The 22,319-nt window shown below is 38.8% G+C and overlaps 1 protein-coding gene across 2 annotated transcripts in view; it reads left to right on the plus strand.

The window, feature by feature from the left end:
- The window catches only part of gpc6a (glypican 6a), a 137,232-nt gene that overhangs the window by 77,864 nt on the left and 37,049 nt on the right, over positions 1-22,319 (plus strand). For both annotated transcript variants that reach the window (XM_068730726.1, XM_068730727.1), the window contains exon 4: positions 11,059-11,224. In XM_068730726.1, the coding sequence (XP_068586827.1) occupies positions 11,059-11,224 (166 nt within the window). The remainder of the gene's footprint in view (positions 1-11,058; positions 11,225-22,319) is intronic.

Genomic DNA, 22,319 nt, shown 5'->3' on the forward strand with positions numbered 1-22,319 from the left:
AATGCATCACTTCTCAGGTGTAAGCACACCACTATATACAAGGCACTTTGTGTTTGATTTTACATCCATAAGCAACAGGGATTTATATACTTTATGATCGAACGTGTCACTTGTGTGGTGTTATAGCTGCACTTACTCTATCCTCAGAAATCAGTGTTTTGCTGTGTTTGGTCATTCAGCAGTTTATGTTACTTTAGCAAATCACTTATGGGCAAATGGTGGTCAGGCTGTAAAGCTTAGTTCAATAACCCATCTGAGAGAAAGTTGGAATACCATGTATAACTTATTCATCATGTAGCAGTGGTAGAAGATGTAGATACTTAATTAAAAGGACTAATATCACAATGTAAAAATTACCATTAAAATGAGGTGTTTACATGTAGCTATGTATCAAAAGTACTCATTATGCAGATTGTGTGTGTGTTCAATGTGCTGCAACAGTAACTTGATTGATCAATTATTTGATCAACAAAAAATTAATCTGCAAGTATTCTTATAAATAATTAATCGTTGAAGCAGTTTCTAAGCAAAAACAGTCCACAAAACAATACAACTGAAGACATCACCTTGGATTCTGGGAAAGTGTAATGACTTTGACATGCTACATACCAAAAGATTAAACAATGAATTGAGAAAATAATCAGTGAATGAATAGGTAATGGGAATAATAGTTAGTTGTAGCCAAAGCTTAATGGGTTATGTAATTTATAATATTGCATTATTATCATTGATGCATTGTTAGCTTCTCATGGATCTTGGGTAGATTCTTATCTCTCAATCTTCTGAAGCAGATTGAGTTGGCTCAGTTGTCATGGAATTTCTAAAATTTCCATTTTTTTCCTTAAAGGGTTTCTTGTCTTCGCCGACTTAAAAGTTGAGATTGAAAGATCCTTCTTGACCTTCCACTGCTGCAAATTTTTATCAGCAATGATATCTTATCTTATTAATTATACACAAGGCACATTTTGGGTCTACAGATCAAAAACTTCTGAGTTTCTCTACTTCTTACACCACAACCATTTTACCACCATTGAAAAATTAAATCAATGCATATTTTTTTCCTAATTTTGGGAGTTAAAATGCCTTCTGGCCTATGATTCTTTATTAAAAAATGTCGGCATGTGTGTTGCATATTGTACATGGCCCCTAGTGAGTGGATCTTACTACCAACCGTTAAGGCTTTAACTCAAATAACCAAATCAGTCGTGAAAACCAGAGGTTTCAAAATGACAAAATGTGCCTTTTATATGAAATGGCTGCTTTCAACCATCTGTCTGTTCAATTTCCACGTTACTTTAACACAGGATGGTGCACTGATGATCATGAGCCATACATAATTACTGGTAACCGGCAGCTCTGCATGCAGTCAAGTCAGAACAGGAGAGATATCGCTCCATAAAATGGGATTGCACTCGACTTGCACTGAACAGTTTCCTGGACCCCGATCCTGGATTAAGAGCAGAATCTCTCTGGATTAGAGTTTATGATGACCATTAAGAGTTTTATCCTGGGGGTACTTAAAACACAGTCCAGCCATATTAAGACCTGCTCAGAAAAGATTGCAGGGATTTGGACCTTTTGAAAGGTTTAAACTTCAGGCATTTAGAGCACTTATCACTCACTCTGCATACGCACAGGAAGCCAGCCTAATTCATGGTGCATACTTACTCGTGATGTTGGAAGGAAGTAAGATATTTTGTACTAAGGGATTTGTTGTTCCTGATGGCTTACACTGTCATGTTGATCTTATTATACACTCATTTCCGACTACGAACTGCCAGATAATTTGACATTAAGCTCCAAGGCAGTTTCTAATCTTTACACAACATTTACACAACATTTACCTTATATTATTGCTCTGCCCGATTGCTGAAATAGCACATATCAGTTACATGTGTTGTCTATAGTTTTTCTGCGGTGTCTTATTTATGTTCTACTTTATGTACTCAGCACTCAAATCAGTTAAGCTAACTCGCTGCCAGGGCAAAATAGTACATTCAGTGCAATACAGTAAAGTGCAAGTGCATTCAACAGGCACTGATACAAGCTCAGACAACAGTGTCACTCTGAGTCAGTCTGAAATTAATTAAGTTGAGATGAAATGAAAAATGCCTATTTAACCCTTTTAGATCACATTCCTGCTCATATTGTTCACCCATTTAAAAGTAAATGCAAAAAATGTCTGCAGCCACAGTACTCTGCAGCTCCGCATCGTGCTACATTCTAAGCTTGTCCACTTTATAGCAGCCCAATTAAATGTGAAGGATTTGATTTAAGTCCGGCTTGATACTGTACACTTTACAGAAGCTAGAGACGCTCTAACTTCTGTTTCACTGGTTCTAGGGCAAAGTTGACTGTTAACCTACTGTAGGACTCAAATTGGGTTGGACATTTCACAATATGTTCTTACATTTTATATACAAAACTATTAATAAATGAATGCAAAAAAATAATTAAAAAAAATATTATAAAATAATAAAATGTTAAAATAAAAGTTAGTTAGGTGGAATTATGGTATACATTATATTGTATAACTAAATCACAATGAGTTGTTTTTTTCTGTATGTAGAAATGATTTCACAAATTAAAGAAACAGCATGACTGATTGAAGGGACACAATGACAAAATGCCTTCTTTTAATCAACATGGTGAATATATTGCAGTGTCCTTTAGGGGATCTTGTAGAGACTTAGTTGCGTCAGTATTTGTGTTTGTGATGAATATGTTGCACAACCAGAAAGTGGACTAAAACAATGTGACGGCAGATTCTGCTCAAGGCAGATTCTGTGACCTCCTCCATAAGAGAGTATGGTTCATGCTTGTTTCTCAGTTAAGGCCCCCTTACAGATGCACTGGACAAACGTGTCCGTCTCTCTCTCCCTCCCTCCCTCCCTCCCTCTGTCTCCTGTCTTCCTGGCTCACGGCTCACACAGCTTGCTGGGGATAAGGCCTCAGCCACAGTGCTGTGATGGCAGATGGCAACTGGCTCAAAAAGGTTGGCACGTCATCGGGAAATGTGCTGCACCAAAGATGTCCTTTTTAATTAAAAGATTTTGATCTGTGGTGAACTGCAGAATGTTGGAAAAAATCAGAGGCATCATGTGGTCTGAAATACAAGGACATGATATGAAAGGATAATAAAGAAATATACCGTATAAATCTCTCCATGCTCTTCAATTTCACACTGAAAACTCTAAACGATAGAGACTTAGTCAGCCTGATACAGAGTGGGAGGGTATTTTCAGTCGACCAAATACGGATGGAAAATGGCAAAAAATGTAGGAAAATATCCATTGAATTCTAACATGTCATGATGTGAAAAATATCCGTCTTCTCCAATAACTATTGAAAATATGTTCCATCAGTTGACTGTGTCAACCCAGATCACATCTTATGACTACTTTTTTGCACCTTGACTTAAAGTGTATGGCACCACATCTTTATTTAACGAGCACTTAGAGAAGGTTGTCAGCGCCGATGTTGTGACATTTGTTCAGAGGTTTCTTGGCAGCCACGTGAGACCTGTTTGCCCCTGACATTCAAGCTGGTCTGTAGACTTTCAGAGTCTGACGGACACAGGGTGAGTGCTGTGCTTTAATCCAGGAGGCTCCATGGCAGATGGATAAAAATACAGTGTACGCAGATCTTGTACCCACCAGAGATGCTGAATGGCTCACTGTATTCTGTGCCTAGTCATCGAGCAGCACAGGTTGGCTTTTAACATGTTTGCACTTGTCTTTGTAAATTAAAGAAACAGTCTTAACTGCTGCTCCAGACATGCCACATAACATGGTACATGTCAGGGAAGATCACCAAGTACTGCTGTGTTGTTTTGTGAGGGCACAGCTGCTCACATGTGTATTATTCTGTCAGTCTCAGACACTCATTGATTTGACAGCAAGTGATTTTAGTGCAGCCTCTCCGGAATTGTCTTTGGCTCCGTGTTACATTTAACATGGTGAGTGGAGGGACACTAAAGTTCACAGAGACGCACAGAAAGGAGACGTCATTAATGAAAGTACAGTGCTACAGACCAATGACATGTACAGACTTGTACTGTACACTGTCATGTGACTGTATGTACCAAATGAATACTATGCTTCTCAAGTTTACCCATTTGCTTATCTTGTCTTGTTTTGTATTACATATGCACTCAATTTCCAATTTTGGATATGACTTGGTTTACACCACACATTTAACTGCAAACCAGCATACTGGACACATTTTAGATAAACACGAGATGGTTAAGTGCTTGTGGCTATGTTTAGGCAACTAAAAGTATTTCATTAACATTTTGTATTTCAATAAAATGTTGTATTCAATTTTATTTGCTAAACATCACAAATCACAAATTTGCGACATACAACATCCTTTGTCCTTGGACCCTCGCATCTGATAAGGGAACCCATAAAAAAACCCATTAACATTACTTGGTTGCCTATGTACGTCCCATTCAAATTTGCCCATAAATCCATAAACTCAACGGTGAACTGATTACATTTTGATGGTCTTAGGTCACTGAGACCTCAGGAAATACGTTTTGGCAATATCTATAATAAGCATTAGCATATGTGTAGTGTATAAAGGTTTTACTGTTACCTTCTGTGAGTATATTCCAGCTGATGTAATGAATTTTCTCCAACATACAAAATTAATTTCAAATTTTTATTGCAACAATCTTGATGTAATCCTTCATTTAGGAAGAAATAAGTCATTTTTTACACAGATGTTTGGCGTGACCAGGCACATGTTTCTCTTGGTAGCAGATGGTAGCTCTGACTTGCACGGTGACAGATCACTCATATTGCCATTGACACTAATGGCTGTGGAATTGAGTGGGGACATTGGGGCACCAATGCAGTCTTACATCCATGTCCAATCAGTGCAAAGCAGCGCAGCCTGTCACAATAATTATGAAGGAACTATTGAGACGATTTTTTGGCGACAGTCTCAATGTCCCACTAGTGTTCCCCTTGATTGGCCTTGGTAGCTTGCAAAGTCATTGTCATTTCTCACAACTTCATTACGTTGTGGCACAAAGCAATTTCCATCTTCTGTGCTCTTCCCACTCTGTTACTCCTAAAGGGAGTTCACGCCATATGTGCATGACAACACCCTGTCGGATAGACAAGGTGATGTCTTCCAAGAGTGTCTTTTCGAGTTATCTCTCATTATGATAGCGAGCCTTGTCCTTTATTATAATGATTTAGTTATCTTGAATATGTCTTATTGCTGATTGTGAATTCAGGTGAGTGTAACGGCTCCCGACTGTGGCCTTTTATGGGATGAAATGAGAAGTGCTTGCTTTATTATTGCTGGGGCTCATCCGATTTATAATCTCACATTTCCAATCCTCAATAAAGTTAATGCTCACATCAGGAGTCTGGCTGCAAATGCTGACTGCATCTTTAAGCTGCTCTTTTGAAGCAGCAGGCTAATGAGATAGCCGCTGTTTATTCCTTACCCCACTCTCATTTGCAGTACCCAAGTTCATTCACCAAGTTTCATTAAGTAAAAGTACTTATGCAACGATGTAAAAATACTCCATTACAGGTAAAAGTCTGACATTTAAATGTATAAGAAAAGGTATAGCAACATGTACTTAATGTATAAAAAGTGAAAGTACTTAGTATACAGAATGGCCCCTTAGTCACTTTAGGTACAAATTAAATATCAAACTATGTAATTTTAAATAAATGTTATATATATAACAGAAAAAATCAGCTTCACCTCAACCAACTACAACAGTAAGGAGCTACAAATGCTTACGTAATGATAACCCAATGATATACAATATACAGTATATATATATATATATATATATATATATATATATATATATATATATATATATATGTATATATATATATATATATATATATATATGTATATATATATATATATGTATATGTATATATACGTGTATATATATACACATATATATATATATATATGTGTATATGTATATGTCAGTTTTCATTATGAGTACCTTTGATACTTTCAGTACATTGAGCTAATAATAGTGAGGTGTTTTTACATAAATTACATTTGTCATTCAGAACTTTCTAGAGATGACCCGATCGATCAGTCTCGTATTTCCGATCTTGTGAAGAAGACATAAAGCTTGCAATTTTTCACAACTGCAAGTCCAAAATAAGCTGCAGAGGAACAACCTTAAAATCGTTTGGAGCAGCTAATTTATATACTCATTATATTATAATTCATTCCCTTCAAATAGTAATCACAGTGACTGCTCGTCTGCTGACAGTACGGAGCGAGACAGCTAACGTTAACTGAGGTTACATTGACTTGCAATATGTCACGTTCAAGCTCTACTCAGTTAAAATGAGTACTCAGTAAAGGCTGATTATCACGCTATAATGATGCTTTTAAATGTAATCTTGTAAACTGTAGTTCTTGAACAAATACAGTTGTTTAAAGATGTTTTCACAGCAATTTAAAAAATAGTGAGGGAATTATGACCTGTTTAACTTACTTACTTGCTCTAACAGTTGATAACATTTAATTACAACCACTAATGCCAAGATAATTTTGTATCTAAGTAAATCTCTTATGTCCTAATTATTTGAATTGTGTTTTTATGCAAATAATCACGATAAATGACATTAAAAAAGTAAAAGGATAACATTTAGAATTTTTGATGGCTGACACTGACTGATGGGATATGGTTCCAGGATGGTGGTGAAAGTTAGTCTGGAGCCTTGCTGGAATTTAAAGATCTAAGAACGAAGAACACAAATCGAATCGGCAAAATACAGAATTGGCAGGTCAGACTTTAAAAAAATCGTAATCAGCCAAGAAAGTTCAGTGTATCTCTTGGACTTTCAGTTGAAATGTAATATTTTTTTCTGTGCAATATTGTTACTTTTACTAAAATAAAGGATTTAAATACTTCCTCCACACACTGACTTGCACTCAAACATATGCTCTCCACATGGTGTTATCATAGCACTTAAACATCAGATGAGTAGATTAGTTTTTTAATCTCATTCTGGATCTAAGGCATCCTACACTCCATCCACTCAACTGTAAATAAGTGCTAACAAGATTATCAGATTACCCTTCACCCAGGGCATACAGTAACTGCTGGGCACAGTCACTGCAGTGATGTAAGAGTGGCCCTGTAAGATAATTGCCTTAAGAGGCACTATTTTAATGCACATTTTGTAAAGGCTCACAAAGCTCAAGGGCAGATTAAAACACTTTTCCTATTTGCAGTATGAAATATATGTATTTGGTTGTCACACAAAGTCACACTAAATGTAAAGACTGCAATCAGAATGGGTCTAGTTGGGAAAACTCTCCCAGTGTTTTCTCCACGTCTTTTTAATAGGCTTTTCATAAACTGGGCCAAGTTTAATTGAATTGACAGAAACAGATTAATCCCAGAACTTTTTTTTTTATATATTCTTATGAATATATACTGCACTTCATTGTACAAGTTGGAAGAAAGAAAGAAAAAAAGTACGATGGTCTTAAATTGTACAAAATGACATTTGCAATGGTTTAAGGATGATGAGTAGATGATATGGTATAGGCCTGCTATATATTCATTAGGATGCTCTGTAGTGCTGCTATCATTTATACCATAACAGTGGAACAGTGAATTTATCAAGGGAATGTATTCCAAAGTCATCTTGTCAACTAGTTTTTGTTTTATGATAGCGGTTTAAACTGGATTTAATGTCCTTGCCCATGTACAGCGACTGGGTGGAGCTGAGCCAACAGTGAACACAAAGAGGACGAGCTCTCCCTCTCTCTTTCGTCTGTCACCATAACAAATATATTTATATGCAAATAAGCCTGTGAAATAAAATGATTCAAATAGCTTGATAGGAAAATGTTATATTTAATCTGTGGGGTTTGAGTTGTTGATGGGGGAGAGAGAAAGAGAAAAGAGAAAGAGATAGCTGGAGATGCATGAGCATGCGGGCGGAGGTGGAAGTGCAATCTAAAAACTGTCTCGTCCCAGTCTAAGGTACAGTAGACTGGTGAATTGCATGTAGCTGTCAGATTTGACTCATGGCTCTTTACGTGTGACACGAATTTAGTCAAAACGGAAACTGTAGTGAAGGCACGGAATGACCAGACTGAAATCTTAAGGTTAAAGCTGCATGTGAGCTGGATAGACACTGTAAATCAGTTCATTAATTCATGATAATTTGGTCTTGGCTGCTTTTATTATCTGCTAGCAAAAATATTGCATACATTTTAACAAAATGCAGCATTATAGAATCATAAAATATGTATTTGTAAGTGACAAATTCCTTGGGAATTAAGAGGCAGCTCTCTCCAAAGCAAACACTGTGATTGGCATGTGCTTGGTTCTGTTTCTCTCTTCTGTTTCTGTCCAAATGTGGCGGTTCCTGCCACCTGCCTGTTCCCTCTGTTTGTCTGCTTGTGTCTTGCCCGTTCTTTTCGATCTGTTTCTTCTGTATCTGTCTTTCTGTTTTCTTAGTGTTTGTTTCTCTGCTGTTTGCTGTTCTTTTTTTGTTCTCCCTCCAGCACTGCCTTGTTATTAGAAATGTTATCAATTAAATGCTAGTTAATATTAATATTAATAATGTTGTGCATTAAATTAAATGATTGTGAAGGCTCCATGCAGGCTGATAGCAGACACCTGATAGCACTCTAGTAAATATATAAATAATGTCTTCATATATAAATGGGCAAAACCTTAGCCCTATTTAGCATCTATACCTAGTACCTAAACAGTTAATAAATGGTTCATAACTCACTATAATGATGTTGTAAGACAATATAAGTGTTTGTATCCGTTTGGAAGCAGAGGCTGATGTGTAAGCAGAGAATCAATGACAATATGGAAAGACACAGGCATGTCAAATTTACCACACTCCTAGAGTGATATTAACAATTTACACAAACACATACCAGCGGATGACATGCAGCGGTGGAATAGAGAGCTAACAACCTGTTTTAATGGCCCTCTTACAAGACATTTCAGTGACATCACGTGATTTCAGAAGCAGTTGAAATGTCAAAAATGGTTAATTTGGTCCTGCTGCCAAGCAGCAATAGAAATACACTCATAGTGTACATCTCTGTCCCTTTCTCTTCCTCTTCCTTATCTTCTCTCATCTCATCATATGCACACACAGGTGGTCTGGCCATTGTACCAATAAAATCAATGGCACTCTGCAGGGGGTGACTGTGACTCATTGGTGGAGCAGGGTCATCCTTCAATTAGAGGATTGGCCGTTCGATCGCCGGCTCCGCTAGTCCATGTCGATGCGTCCTTGGGCAAAACACTTAACCCCAAATTGCTCCTGCAGGCTGTTCCTGCAGTGTGTGTTATGAAGTTAGAGTTAGTTAGAGTCCTGATAGGCAGGTGGCACCTTGCATGGTAGCCTCTGCCATCAGTGTATGAATGGGTGTGAATGATGACATGTAGTGTTAAAGTGCACTCGTGTTTTCTTTTTTCAGGTTCGTATCACTTTTATCTTCAGCTGTAGTTATATCACCATCCTTTGTGGTGTCTGTTTATTTTATCGTTGTTCAAACATTATTAATGTTAACAAAAGTCAAATTAACAATAATAATGATGACAGAGAAAATAGATTAAACACAAAATGAGTAATGAATACATCTTTTTGATGTATAGTTGTATGTAGGCTCTGCACCAGTGGTCGACACATTTATGCTTTTGCGCTGGTCTGTCTGCGTCGCTCTGCAATTACACCACCAAAATGCTAGTTGGCGATAGGGTTTTTATGCAACAGTGTTGAGTTTTTTCTTGTACTTCAAACAATGGCGACTGAAACCAGAGACAGTTCTTTGCTGAAACTGAGCCGATCGTGTTGGAGTTGGAGCTAATAAATCGAATCAAATATGAATACAAATTTCTGCATCACCTGTTCCTTGCCTCAAGTGTTTGGTGGACTGTTAAGCTGTAAAATGAGAACGTTTGTGACCTGGTCGCCATGTTGAAAACAGTTGAGCCAAAACCATGCACTGGCTATACCGGCCGGAGAAAACCGGACCATTTGGGTTCCACCCATTTCCGCTGAATATCTCCACCCTTACATTAACGGAGAGGTGCCTGACAGGCTGCAGCGGAGGCTAAAGCACAGCGTACGAATCTACAGTTAAAGCACAGCTTCAACGCAGAAGTATAAATTGGCCTTCAGAGTAAAGGGTGTTTGTGGCTCGACAAATTTTAGGGCGAATTGCCGATTTTAGACTACAAAATAAATAAAACTTGACTTGACCTGAATTAATCAGTGTTTTGCACTGATGAATGAACATGAAATTGCTCTAGAATTATACTTAATTCATGTTATTAACTGACTTCAAATAATTTCCTGTGATGGGTAGATCTCAACCCTTAAGTATAGAATATGGTGTCCGGTTGTATCCATCTTATGACTACCACTGACTGATCTGCCAACTTTCCCTGCACACACACACACACACACACACACACACACACACACACACACACACACACACACAGCAACAGAGTGTGTGCTGAAAAAAAATCTAAAGTCAAGCATGAATACAGAGGCTGACAGGCCAATTATCAGATGTACTCTTTGTTCTGCATCCCCACCTCTGAAGGGAAGCAGATGTGAGAATCCTGTCGCTTTCACTCAAGCCGGTGCAATGACATGGCCCAACAACAAAAGGCACAGCCTTCACAAGGAATCGAGATGGACAGAGTTGTAAACATTGTCTTGTCAAACAGTTTTATCTGGTGGGTTTTCACATTTCAAGCTTCAGAAGATGTGATCTAGTGTGGCGATGTTTGTCAAAAGTTGAAATACCTCTGACTCTCCCCACCCCTGAACTTTCAATTGGGAATTACATTCCTTACTATTGATGCTTGGTTTCTGTGGAAACCTCAGAATATTTTGGAGAAATAAATAAATGTCAAAAAATGTAGTGTGCAATATTACTGTTTTATGACAACTTCTCTCTCCCTTTTAGGAATCATACAGCATGTTCTAAAACAACTATAAAGGTTTAATGAGCTTGAAAAGACTTGACCTAACTGAAGAACTTTTCTTTGCTTCATAGGTGAATGTAATCCCAGCATGTGTCAGAGCCTTGACCAAGATGCTGTACTGCCCATACTGTCGCAGCATGCCGGGGCTGAAACCCTGTCACAACTACTGTCACAACGTTATGAGGGGCTGTTTAGCGAACCAGGCAGACCTAGATGCTGAATGGAACCTCTTCATCGGTAAGAAATGAAACATTCTGATTCAAATCGAGCGGCCTGCTTCTCGTTTACTCTTTGTAATTCTTTTTAAGGTTTGTGTGTCCGTCTGTCTGTCTGTCTGTCTGTCTGTCTGACTGCCTGTGTGCACACGTGTACTTCTGAGTCTGCATGTTACTTTTCAAAGGCAATGTCTTTGAATAGTGTCTGTGGGAATTCAGTAGGATGTGCTGTGTTGGATTCAGCTTTAAAGGATTTACAGAGACAAAACTGAAATCTTATTTGTGAAACCATTCCTTCTTTTTTCTGTCTGAAATGTTGTTTGCTGTTGCGGGAACCATGGCATAGTGCTTAGAGCTCTGGTCCCTGCTGTTTGGGATTGATAAAGGAGAGCAGATCCTAGGCAAACACATTTTCTATAGTGTTTCCAGCTGAGCTCAGTGAGTAATATAGCACTTCGCTAAGGCTGTAAGTAGCTGGATGCTGTAAGCCCTCCTGTTAAATGGATACCAAGGAGGCACATAGTGTTCCCTCTGGATCTTGTAGGCCAATGCTTTATTTGTTATGTACCCCAATCTTATCCTCCCACCCACACTAATGTTTTTTTTTTTTTTTTATATGGGGCAACATTTTTTCAGAGACATCCCTGAAGACTGTGTGTCAAGTGAACTGCACTTCTAAGCTTTTGGCTGTTTCGTGACAGGCCTGTCATTTGAGAAACCATCAGATGACGTACCGCTTGTTCTCTCCGATGGCGTGTCTGAAGTCTCAGATCAACACAGGCCCCTATGTACTGAATGAGATGTCTCACAGCTTTATGACATGTGTTAAAAAGTTAGTGTCTTGTTCGGTTGTGAAGAGCCAAATCTATTGCCGCAAAGGGACGCTCTGCTTGACAGTAATGGGAAAAGCTGTTGTTGCAACAGAATGATGAATCTGGTTAGACAAAAACGCCCTTGGGGTGTTAAAAAAAATGGATTTTCAATTTTTAACCAATTTTTGGTGCAGACTGTGTTTTTAGGTTTGGAAAGACAATGTTGAGGGTATATAATTAGAAATATAGAACCCAAGGAATTGTTTATTTTCTCCATGAAATACACATTTTTTGATTTCTACTGACATTTTATATTAATTATCTGTTGCTAAAGAACTTTGATTTGCCTACAATGCAGCTTACAAGAAGTATTGATTTACCTTTCAGAGACAACTTCTAAATTTATCACAGGTCAGTTCTCGCCACTGGAGCACATCTATGCATTATAGAAACGTATGGATTGAGCCCATACACAGTCTGTCATTGTCATCCCTTCAAATCATCACTTATTAGTGGAGGTTAGATTGGAGGCACAGCGTTCAATTTTTAAGAACCCTCAATGACATTTACCTGTGGACTTTGCTCATGCTTAAATGTCACTATTGATACCATTGATTTTTAAGACCACAGTATAAAGGAAAGTCAAGGCTTTTTATTTAGTTTTAATCTTCATCAGCAAGCGACAAGATGAGTTCTGGAAATGGTCTGTAATCTTTATAAATCCGGCTGAATCAGAGACATTTATGTAACAAATAATTTTTTGGCTTTTATTAAAAACAGAAAAAAAATAAGTGGAATGCCAAATTGCCTAAACTAAAACCAGATTTTTTTTTCTCTCTAATGTACACAGTTGCTTCATTCTTAGTTGAAGACTGTTACAACATCTCTTTTTAGAGAGATTTCTAAAGATAGGACACACTAAATAAAAGGTTGAATGATTCATACTATATTTACGTTATAAATGCATTGTTACATTTAGTTAAATATTGTAAAATAGTAAAAACAAAACATTTTCAGTTAATTCCCTTGGATTAACATTCAGTGTATTTACAAACATGTTCTCTAAATAATGCCATTCCTTCATTCTGGTGTGAAATGACATGCTCACACTCTCCGGTCAAACATGGAAGAAGATGTGTTGGTAGTTAGCATCGCAGGTCCATGTGTTTAGCTATTTTGTACCGAGACAATCTGACAGAATGTTTTGAAGACTGTATTAGCATTGACTGCCACAGCGCAACACGTAGCCAGCAGAAAACCCCTACAAGGTTAAAATGGATTAACTCTTATGTGTAGGAACTCACTAGTCTTGCAGAATCGGTGCTACTAACAACCCATTGCACAACACTCACTTTTCATTTTAACACCAGAGCTACGTTCAGTTATAAGGTGCAGTATATTTACTCACCTACAGACATGCTTGTAACATTTATAGGCCTTGATGCTGATTACAGCATCCGTGTCATACATTTCAAAGTTGCAGTCACAGTACAGTAGTTTACAGTAGTTGTAAAGGTTGCCGTAAGGACTTCGAAGGCTTTCCGACTGCAAATGGAAGACAGACTTGTCTGTGAACAATGAGGATAAACCTGAGGAAGGATGTGATTTACCTGCTCGTACCTGTGCTGACTGATTTTAGGCATCCTGACTTTTGTGTGTGTGCGTGTGCGTGTGTGTGTGTGTGTGTGTGTGTGTGTCTGTGTGTGTGTGTGTTTGTTTGAATGATCAGGGAAAGAATTCATCGTTTGGCCAATGGGTGATACCAAACCATCAGTCACCTGCCATCGTGACAAATTTACCCAGCTCTGCATCATGACAGACACATCATTATCATTTTTCTTGTCAGCACCTTGTTAAAATACCCTCAGAGAGAGAGGGAGAGGGAGGACACATGCTGTTATTCTCACAGTACTGCAGGTTTTCAGGCTAACACCATGATTACCGCCATTTTTCATTTTTCAGCTGCATATGGGCAAAATTAATGGCAGGTTTTAATGGAGTCTTTGTAAAGCCCAAACCAAACACTGATCTTCCAATCATAGCTTTTCATTTATTTTAAAACAAGTCAACTGAAAACATTAAAAAGTCCACTTGAGACTATGTTTTGAATAAATTCTTGTAGCTAACACCTGTAGCTCAAATAAATAGCTTGCTACAACTGAAAAAAAATCCGCCAATTTACAGTAGTCATTACAGCCAACAAATGCATCAATCACCAGCTAGGTAAAGGCTTATTTTAATGGATTTACAGCAATCAAATCATCCTTGATTTAAATGATAAATGATTTGTAAATAGCATTGTGTTCCCTTTGTGCATGCATTGGGATATTCTTTTTTGTATAGGCTCTCTAAGAGCTCTCTAAGAGCTGTTGCTATTGGGTTCATCCCATCACTTTGAGTTGATTTTTCATGTGGGCCCATATGCCCTGCATTGGTCTCTCTTACGTCCGCTCTTGCGACTTATAACTGCCGTACGACCATATTCTGCTCCTGCTGTTCTTCAGCACCAAGCTGAAGATAAAGATGAAGACAATTCTCCCTACGGACCTTCATCCCAGCTGTGAGAGCTGCCTCAACGCTGTCCATGCCGGGCTAGCACTAACCCTGCAGACGGCTTGCCAGTTCTGGGACTGCTTGCCAACGAATGAGCTGCGGCGTCAAGCGGAGGCCTTCACGCCGCTTTGGTGGCGGGGACAGCAGTTGGGCAGACTGTCAGGATGCCTTAACGGAGGAATAGCTGGACATCTTCACTTGCGATTTTCCCGGACACCCCTGGTGAGGACCGCTGTGATGGCTGAGTCTGCTGGCTTAGCTCCCTCCATAGTGTGTTCTCGTTTCGGGCTTTCTATCCTCATTGTTTGGTGCACTGGAGGCTGATGAGGATGGGAAATATGAAGTCTTGCATTTACAGCCTTTCGCGCATTCATGGCCACTCGCAGCCTCTCAGACGGAGACGTTTACCAGCATGAGCTGCCAGCTAGACATACCTCGCTGTGGCCTTGCTTCCAAGAGTTTGGCCCTTCATGGAGGCGACTTTTTCCCCTGAAAACTAAGAGCAGCGGTTTCTCGCTATGAGCCCTTTACCAGAGTTCAATGGGACACAGAAAAAGGGTTTCCCACAGTCCCATCGCTGGAACAAAGTCTTGCATCCATCCTGCCTTAACCCACACTGCCATCTCCTCGGGACCAGTTTTATTCTAGCCTCAGGTGGCTGCAGCACAAAGCAACACCTTGCTTCTGTCCTCTGCTATCTCCGCAATGGCCACTAAGCTAGCCCCTGACATCGGGAAGGCTGCAAAGGCTGTCCTGACCCTCACCATGGCTTTCTACGGGAATGGCAATTGATGATGCAGCGTAACATATGGCTCCACGTGTTGCAACTCTCCCCTCAGATCAGACTGGAGCTGCTGGATGGTCCCAATTCACCCGATGGGCTGTTTGGATCCTACCAGAGCTCCACAGCTGATCTCCCTGTGGCAGTAGAGGGTCAGGAAAGGGGCACCCTGAAGCCACTGCGCCTCAACATGCTCCAACTTCAGTGTCTTCTCCTCTCTACTGGAGAGAGCACAGCTTGTTGGGCTCTATGTACAATATAAGTATAAATATATATCCAAAAAAAGTATATATGAACATAAACCTATGAACAACAATGGCAATGGAATTGAGGTGATTGTGCAAGTGGTGGTAATAGTGCAAACAGAGGTAGTAGTGCAGTATGTCTGATTAATTGTTCATCAGAGTGACGGCCAGCAGAAATAAGCTGTTCCTGTGTCTGGTGGTTTTGGCTTACAGTGCTCTGTAGCGCCTACCAGTGCTGTTGAGTATGTTGAGGAGGGGCAGTGTTGGGGGGCTCCTCCTGAAGTCCACTGTCATCTCCACAGTTTTGAGCTTGTTCAGCTCCAGGTTGTTCTGACCACACCAGAGGACCAGCTGTTCTACCTCCCGTCTGTACGCAGACTCACCTGCTGCGTCCCGTCTGTCAGGAAGTTTGTGATCCACTGACAGGTGGAGGCTGGCACAGTGAGCTGGGAGAGTTTGGGTTTGAGTATTTCCGGGATGGCGGTGTTGAACGCTGAGCTGAAGTCCACAAACAGAACCCTTCACGACAATTCAAGGCAATGGTGTTTTTTGTCCTCCAAAAAAGTACTTTCTTTGGTGTCTGTGAGATTATGAAGATGAACACCCTGCTAGGGCTTTACTCTAAATGATAAAGATAGCTTGGTAGAAACTAAGCTTGCCCTTTGCTTTTACTGCACAGTGTAGCCTTCAAATTGTCTACAAATGTTCTACCTTTCTCACTGTAGAAGCTCTACAGTGTCATTCAACATAAACATGCTTTAACTGAAAACTAATTCAGTGGCCTGATTCCACAAGACATAAAAAAAAAAATCCTACATCATAAAGTGAAATCAGAGACTGTTACCAGGCACAAACACACACACACACACACACACACACACACACACACACACATATACACAAAGGCACTCAAGCTGACTGAGTTTCAAGCATGATGGTCTCAGGAACAGACATGACGGGATGAAACCACCTTCTGTAACTAGTGGGTTCCTGCCTGTCAGAGAGCTGAAGGCTGGATGACTCACTTAGCCTAGTGGAAGTGATCTTCTATCCTCAGCATAATCAAGAACCAGTATATTTTCTTTATAATTGCTACTGGCTGTGCAGAATCTGCTCTTTTGTACATATGTCCGGAATGCTTACACAGCTTTACTTTATATACAAGCAACATATCATTTTCGTAATACTGTGAGTTACTACAGCTGATGGGCAGATATGATTTATTTAATAGTTGTATTGCCGCCACAGCAGAAGCAGTAGTGTCTCGCAGTTGCAGCAGTAAAGAAAAGTGTTAATGTAAAAAGACATGAGAGGTCATATGTGAGGAGTAACAGACATGGTAATTGAGACATGAAAGTCAATGAAACAGAAAAAAAAAACATTGAAGAAATATTTGTTTGTGAGCTACAATCCAGCTTTAAGTGCGTGAGAGAATGCCTGTGGAGACTCCCAAAGGACAGACAGATATGTTGGCAAGTTAGTGAGTCTTTTGCAATTGATTCACCTCTTGCAGCTGCAAACTGGAAAACGTGTTACAGGCAAGTGACGTCAGACGTGTTTTAGCAGAGTGGTTTTGGCAGTGTTTGTGTTTCTAGGAGTGCCCTGGGAGTAAAAGTGGTGTTACACAAATACTGCGCCTTATCAACGTAAACGAAAGCTTTACATGATGTGTTAAACACGATGGAACAAGGATTGAAGCTAATTTGGAGTTTCCTCACTTCATGTCTGTCTGTTTACTTGATATGAAGTTGTTTAGGCCATTTTTTCCTGTGGTACATAAAATAAAACAAATGAGTCACTGTACTGTAGAACATGTCGACGGAGACAAAATGTGTTTGTATTCTCTTCTTGCATGTTGCATGTGTTTTCATTCACTGGGACTGAGCCCCTCAAAGAAGGGTCAGAGAGCTCAGTGGTCTGTTGGGACAGAAATTAATCCATGGCTTTTCTACCCCAGTAAGTCTCTGTAGGGAAGTTTTAGAGCCCTGACTGCTACAAAATAATCTGCACGTCTTCCATTGCTTGTTTAATAATTGCGATACTTTACGTACAACTTGACTGGAAATTGTAGAATTCAGGATAGTTTATAGCTTGTTTATAATCATATTGAACATGTTAGGTCACCATAAATTGCTTTAAGAAGCAGATAAAAGTCCCCCGTCCCCCCCATGTTCCAAACAATTTAGAATTTAATTAATGCATCGATTTTCTCAAGCATTTCAAAGTGACCTATATGATCATTCACAAAAGGTCTTTTCTGGTCCGAGGCAAAAGTCTTCGTGGTAGTATCAAAACAAATAGTTCCTCTCATGGAAAAGCACTCATGCAACACCAGGCTGTATGTGTCTCCTTGAGGTATCACAGCCTGTAATTGTCACAAGGTCACATTAGATCAAATCTTTTTGAATCTAAAACCTGAAATTTACTGTGAATTTGTGTTGTTTTTTATTCTTTTTTTTTCACATTGCCAAATTTATAAAACAACTTGACACGATTTGGAGATTCTAGAAATAATGAAAAAGCCAAAATGAAACAGAAATATGATGTTTACATGTAAAGACTGACGGGTGAGTCAGCTTTCTTAATCAAGTAATAGTTTTGCTTACTCTGATTACAACTCTAAAACAAATAAACTCATTAACAGGATAGTTTCAATAATGCAAATAATGCTTTTCTCTGCATATGTTTATGGAATGGATGTAAAATGCATTGACTTGAATTAACTTTATTCTTTCTGAAGGCATTTTATGTTCTTGGAGGAAGATGTTCTTGTATTATGGAGAGATGGGGAGACTCTCACGGATTAGCCACCAGGTCATTACGGCTAAAACAGTCATATTCACCATGTCACCAATCAATATTTTGTCTCTGATCCATTAGTTACATATTCAGTTAAGGTCGGAAATCAAACCCAGGCCTTTCAACAGTACTAAATGCATGTCATGATGCTGCCCAAAACTGGAAATGTGGAACAGTAATTTTGATTATGAAAAATAGACAAAAGAGCTAAAGTCAAATACACAAAGAATTATTGAATTGATATTTTTAATATTCATATTTTTCCATCATCATCATCATCATCATCATCATCTGGATTTTTTCCATTTGAAGTGTTCATACTGTACTTTGAACTGGCATTATCTCTAAGAGGCACTCCATGAAATCGTTGCAGGTGCTGAGTAGCAATAATTGCTGTGACATAAGGAGACAGCAGCAACAGACATCACATCAAAGAGCCATGCTGTCGTACAATATTTAGGGGACACGTTCCTCCACTAAACAGAAGTCTAGTTTTCTTGTCGTCAAACTAGCAAAGCATGTAAACAAGGAACTGTGTCCCTGAGCATGCTCAGTGATGCAATGATGTCTTCCTGACATGGAGCTACTCTGCAAAACAAAGATGCAGTTGCAGAGTAGTTTTTGTTATTTAAAATAAAAACTGGCCATGTTCATTATGTCACCCAGAACAGTGGTATGTGTTGCGGACATAAAAAGAACTTGCTGGGACGGAAAAAATGTAACTTCAAAGGGAATTTGTTGACTACTAAAATTGCATATCAGAAGCGTTATCCTATTAACTGTCTCTTCATTATTTTTGCTGCAACATTATTTCAAGAAAAACAGAGTAATAATGAATCTCTCCATTCGATTTTAATGTAATTATTTTTTATCTTCAACACACAAACTCCGGTGTCTTCATGACATGTATAAACTAATCTCTGAGTCATGCACTGTTTATACATTGTTATAAGACATTTTGTCATTGGATGCTAATTGTCAGCATGTGGAGAAACACCACCCATGGTAATGGCATATTCGTCTGTCTCCAGAAATTTATGCAGGATGTCATCAACTTATATTGTTGGATGCTTAGTGTTTGTATGCAGACATTTTCTCCAATTTGCACTGGCAGATGGTGAAAGTTATTCTCTCCCTTTTCATCACTGCAACTCAGAATCATTGGGCAGACTTGTATTTGTGGGCACAGGGTGGTAATTCTCTTTACATTGTGTTCATCATTTCCAATTCAACAGTTATCCGAGGATAAATTCACATCAACGGGGCAATTGCTGCAATAAACAAACTGTTGCTGATGCTCTCCGGAAAGATACTTTTACTAAGTTTAAGCAATTTCAAAATGTATTTGATAAATATTACAAAACCTGTGTCACTGCTTTGATTCACACTAAGCAATACTAGTCAGTGTTTAACACCTTTTCTACAGCCTCTTTGTCACTATAGAGAATGACATACCTTACGTGACACTGGAGCTACCAGTTTACATGACTTGGATAGTGATATGCTATTAAATGCTAACGACAAGGTCACACAGCATGATTATGAACACAGTCTTATCCTGATAGGACCGGTTCCGTAGTCTGGGTTTGCACGAGACGTGACACTCTGGTCCTCCCATTGACTCCAGAGCAGTCATGCAGAGCCCAGTAAGATTTCTCATTTCACTTGGGCCAGTCTGGGATATGTGGTGTGAAATAGTCCAAGATTTTTCACCACAGAAATCTGAGTTATCCTAGCGATGGCCAATGAACCAGAAGAGAAATCCTTATTAACTCCCACTGAAATTCCTTCATCCTTCAAAAGCTTTATAGGAAATGATATCTCAGCAATGTGCCTGGATCAGTACACATTAGTAAAATTATGACTGAAGTGAAAGATAGCACAGACTCCCTCTTTGTCAATGTTATTCTTGTCAATATTTAGTAGTTTCTCAGCAATAGGCAGGAAACCAGAGAGCACATATATTAGAACTGATTTTCTAGGTACCTGCTCAGGATGGATCTAGTAGTGTGTGACAGAAATTGATCTTAGAGTAGGTGTATTTATTGAACACTCCAGCATCACTCACTGCTTCAAAATCGTATTGACTGAGCAGCGACCAACAGTAAATGAAGTCAATTTGATCTGTCAGATGGCAAAAAGACCTGCGGAACCAATAAAACATCCAATAAGTCACAACATTTAAAATCACAGGGTTCAAAATCCCGTTCACAGTTAGGAACTCTTGATTCATTACGTACAAGTTGTTGATTTGTCATAGAGTCACACATGAATGACGGCTGTGTCCCCCAAGAGACTCTGCGGGTAGTTTGTTGGAGTCTCTCCAAATCCCTCTGGGTGAGGGAAAAAAGGAGAGTTTTCCATTAGAAAATAACAGAGCATGAAGCCTGGAGCCAAAAAAAAGCCACCATGCAGCCAGCAGTAAACAACCATGCCAATACAACCCTGTGTCAGTCAATAGATAGATGGACAGATCGATTGTTTATCTGTTAATATCAAAGGCAAAAGACTTATTGAATCATTACATGAAACTGATGCCATAAGATGTATATCAGTCAAGTACAATATCAGATAAAAGGGAAAAGAGAAAAGCATTTATGAAACCATTTATAAAGAAAACAGGTTTTAAAACAGCAAGCACCGCTTTTATTGTGTGCAAGCCTGAAAATATCACCCTAAGTAAAGTAGTTACTTAAACACATTTGAATAAAATCCTAATCTCTTCTGAAAGGTAACTCTTTTGATTTAACCTTCATCCTCAATCCCATAATTATTCTACATGAAAGTGTCATTGAACAATAACAGAAGTACAAACATAATATATCTTTTTGTTTTTATTTCAAAACGATTTATTATTGTGTCTTTGATGCACTCCTGTTATAAAATAAGCAATTGTTGTCACAGAGAAAATTATTTCCACAAATGAAATCCTGCTGAAACAGGCAAAGGGTAAAGGACAAGTATAAAATATGAGGCAAATATAAGAATTAATAAAAGGTGGTAGTATAAAGTAGATGGTATGAGTAGTGAAACAGCCCAGCCTGATATGTGCCTTTCTTTGACCTCCTAATGATTTATCGTTGGAACAGATTATTTTTTAAGATACTGTACATCATCAACCCATCTTTTAAAAAATGTGTTCCCGTATGTGACATCATTTCAGAAGTTATTTAAGCGTATAGAAGTAACAATTCCTCTTGCAATTCATTTGACTGACTTATTCTTACAATCCATCAAAAATCCATTAAGCTATATGAAAAATAGGTTGTCAGAACTCAGCTGAGGATATCATTTAGGTCTTTGAGTCTTTTATAGAATGAGTAACAGATTCGCTGTCCTCCTCTACTCTCACTGTATTCCACTGAGGCTTTATCTGCGGTAGCATTAGAGCAGTACTCTGCTAAACATAGGCAGCTGAAGACTTCACAGGACTCGGGTTGGCCCCACGCAGTGACCTCCAGCCAGCTCCTGATGGAAATCTAACCAAGCATCACGCCCAATTTGAGACTCCAGAGTAAACAAACAGGAGTGCTCTTCAAAGGTACAGCTACTAACAGACAGAGGAGTGGGGTCTGTCTGTAGCTCTGTTCACTAGTGCTGTAAAATGCTCCACAGGCCTGTATTACAACATACGCAACCTAAAAAAAAGTTATTACAAATTATAAAATATAATAAATTTTTTTGTTCAAGATGTTGGATTATTGGCAGGATTTGGGGCTGGGTTTAGGAATGCGTGATTTGTGAGTTGACTGATTCTGAGTTGTTTCAGGTTCAACACGTCATCATATCATAACTTGTATGATATAATAAACAAGGGCACGTTTTACCTCATAGGTGATCCTGTCTTTGTCTAATCAGTAACAGGATGCATGATATTTTCTATCAAAATTAGATTGATGTTGCAGTTGTAGCAATGAAGAATGAAAT

Source organism: Cebidichthys violaceus, unplaced genomic scaffold (genome assembly GCF_023349555.1).
Source record: "Cebidichthys violaceus isolate CVI_PGR_0920_01 unplaced genomic scaffold, fCebVio1.0.p SCAF_5, whole genome shotgun sequence".
Lineage (NCBI taxonomy): Eukaryota > Metazoa > Chordata > Actinopteri > Perciformes > Stichaeidae > Cebidichthys > Cebidichthys violaceus.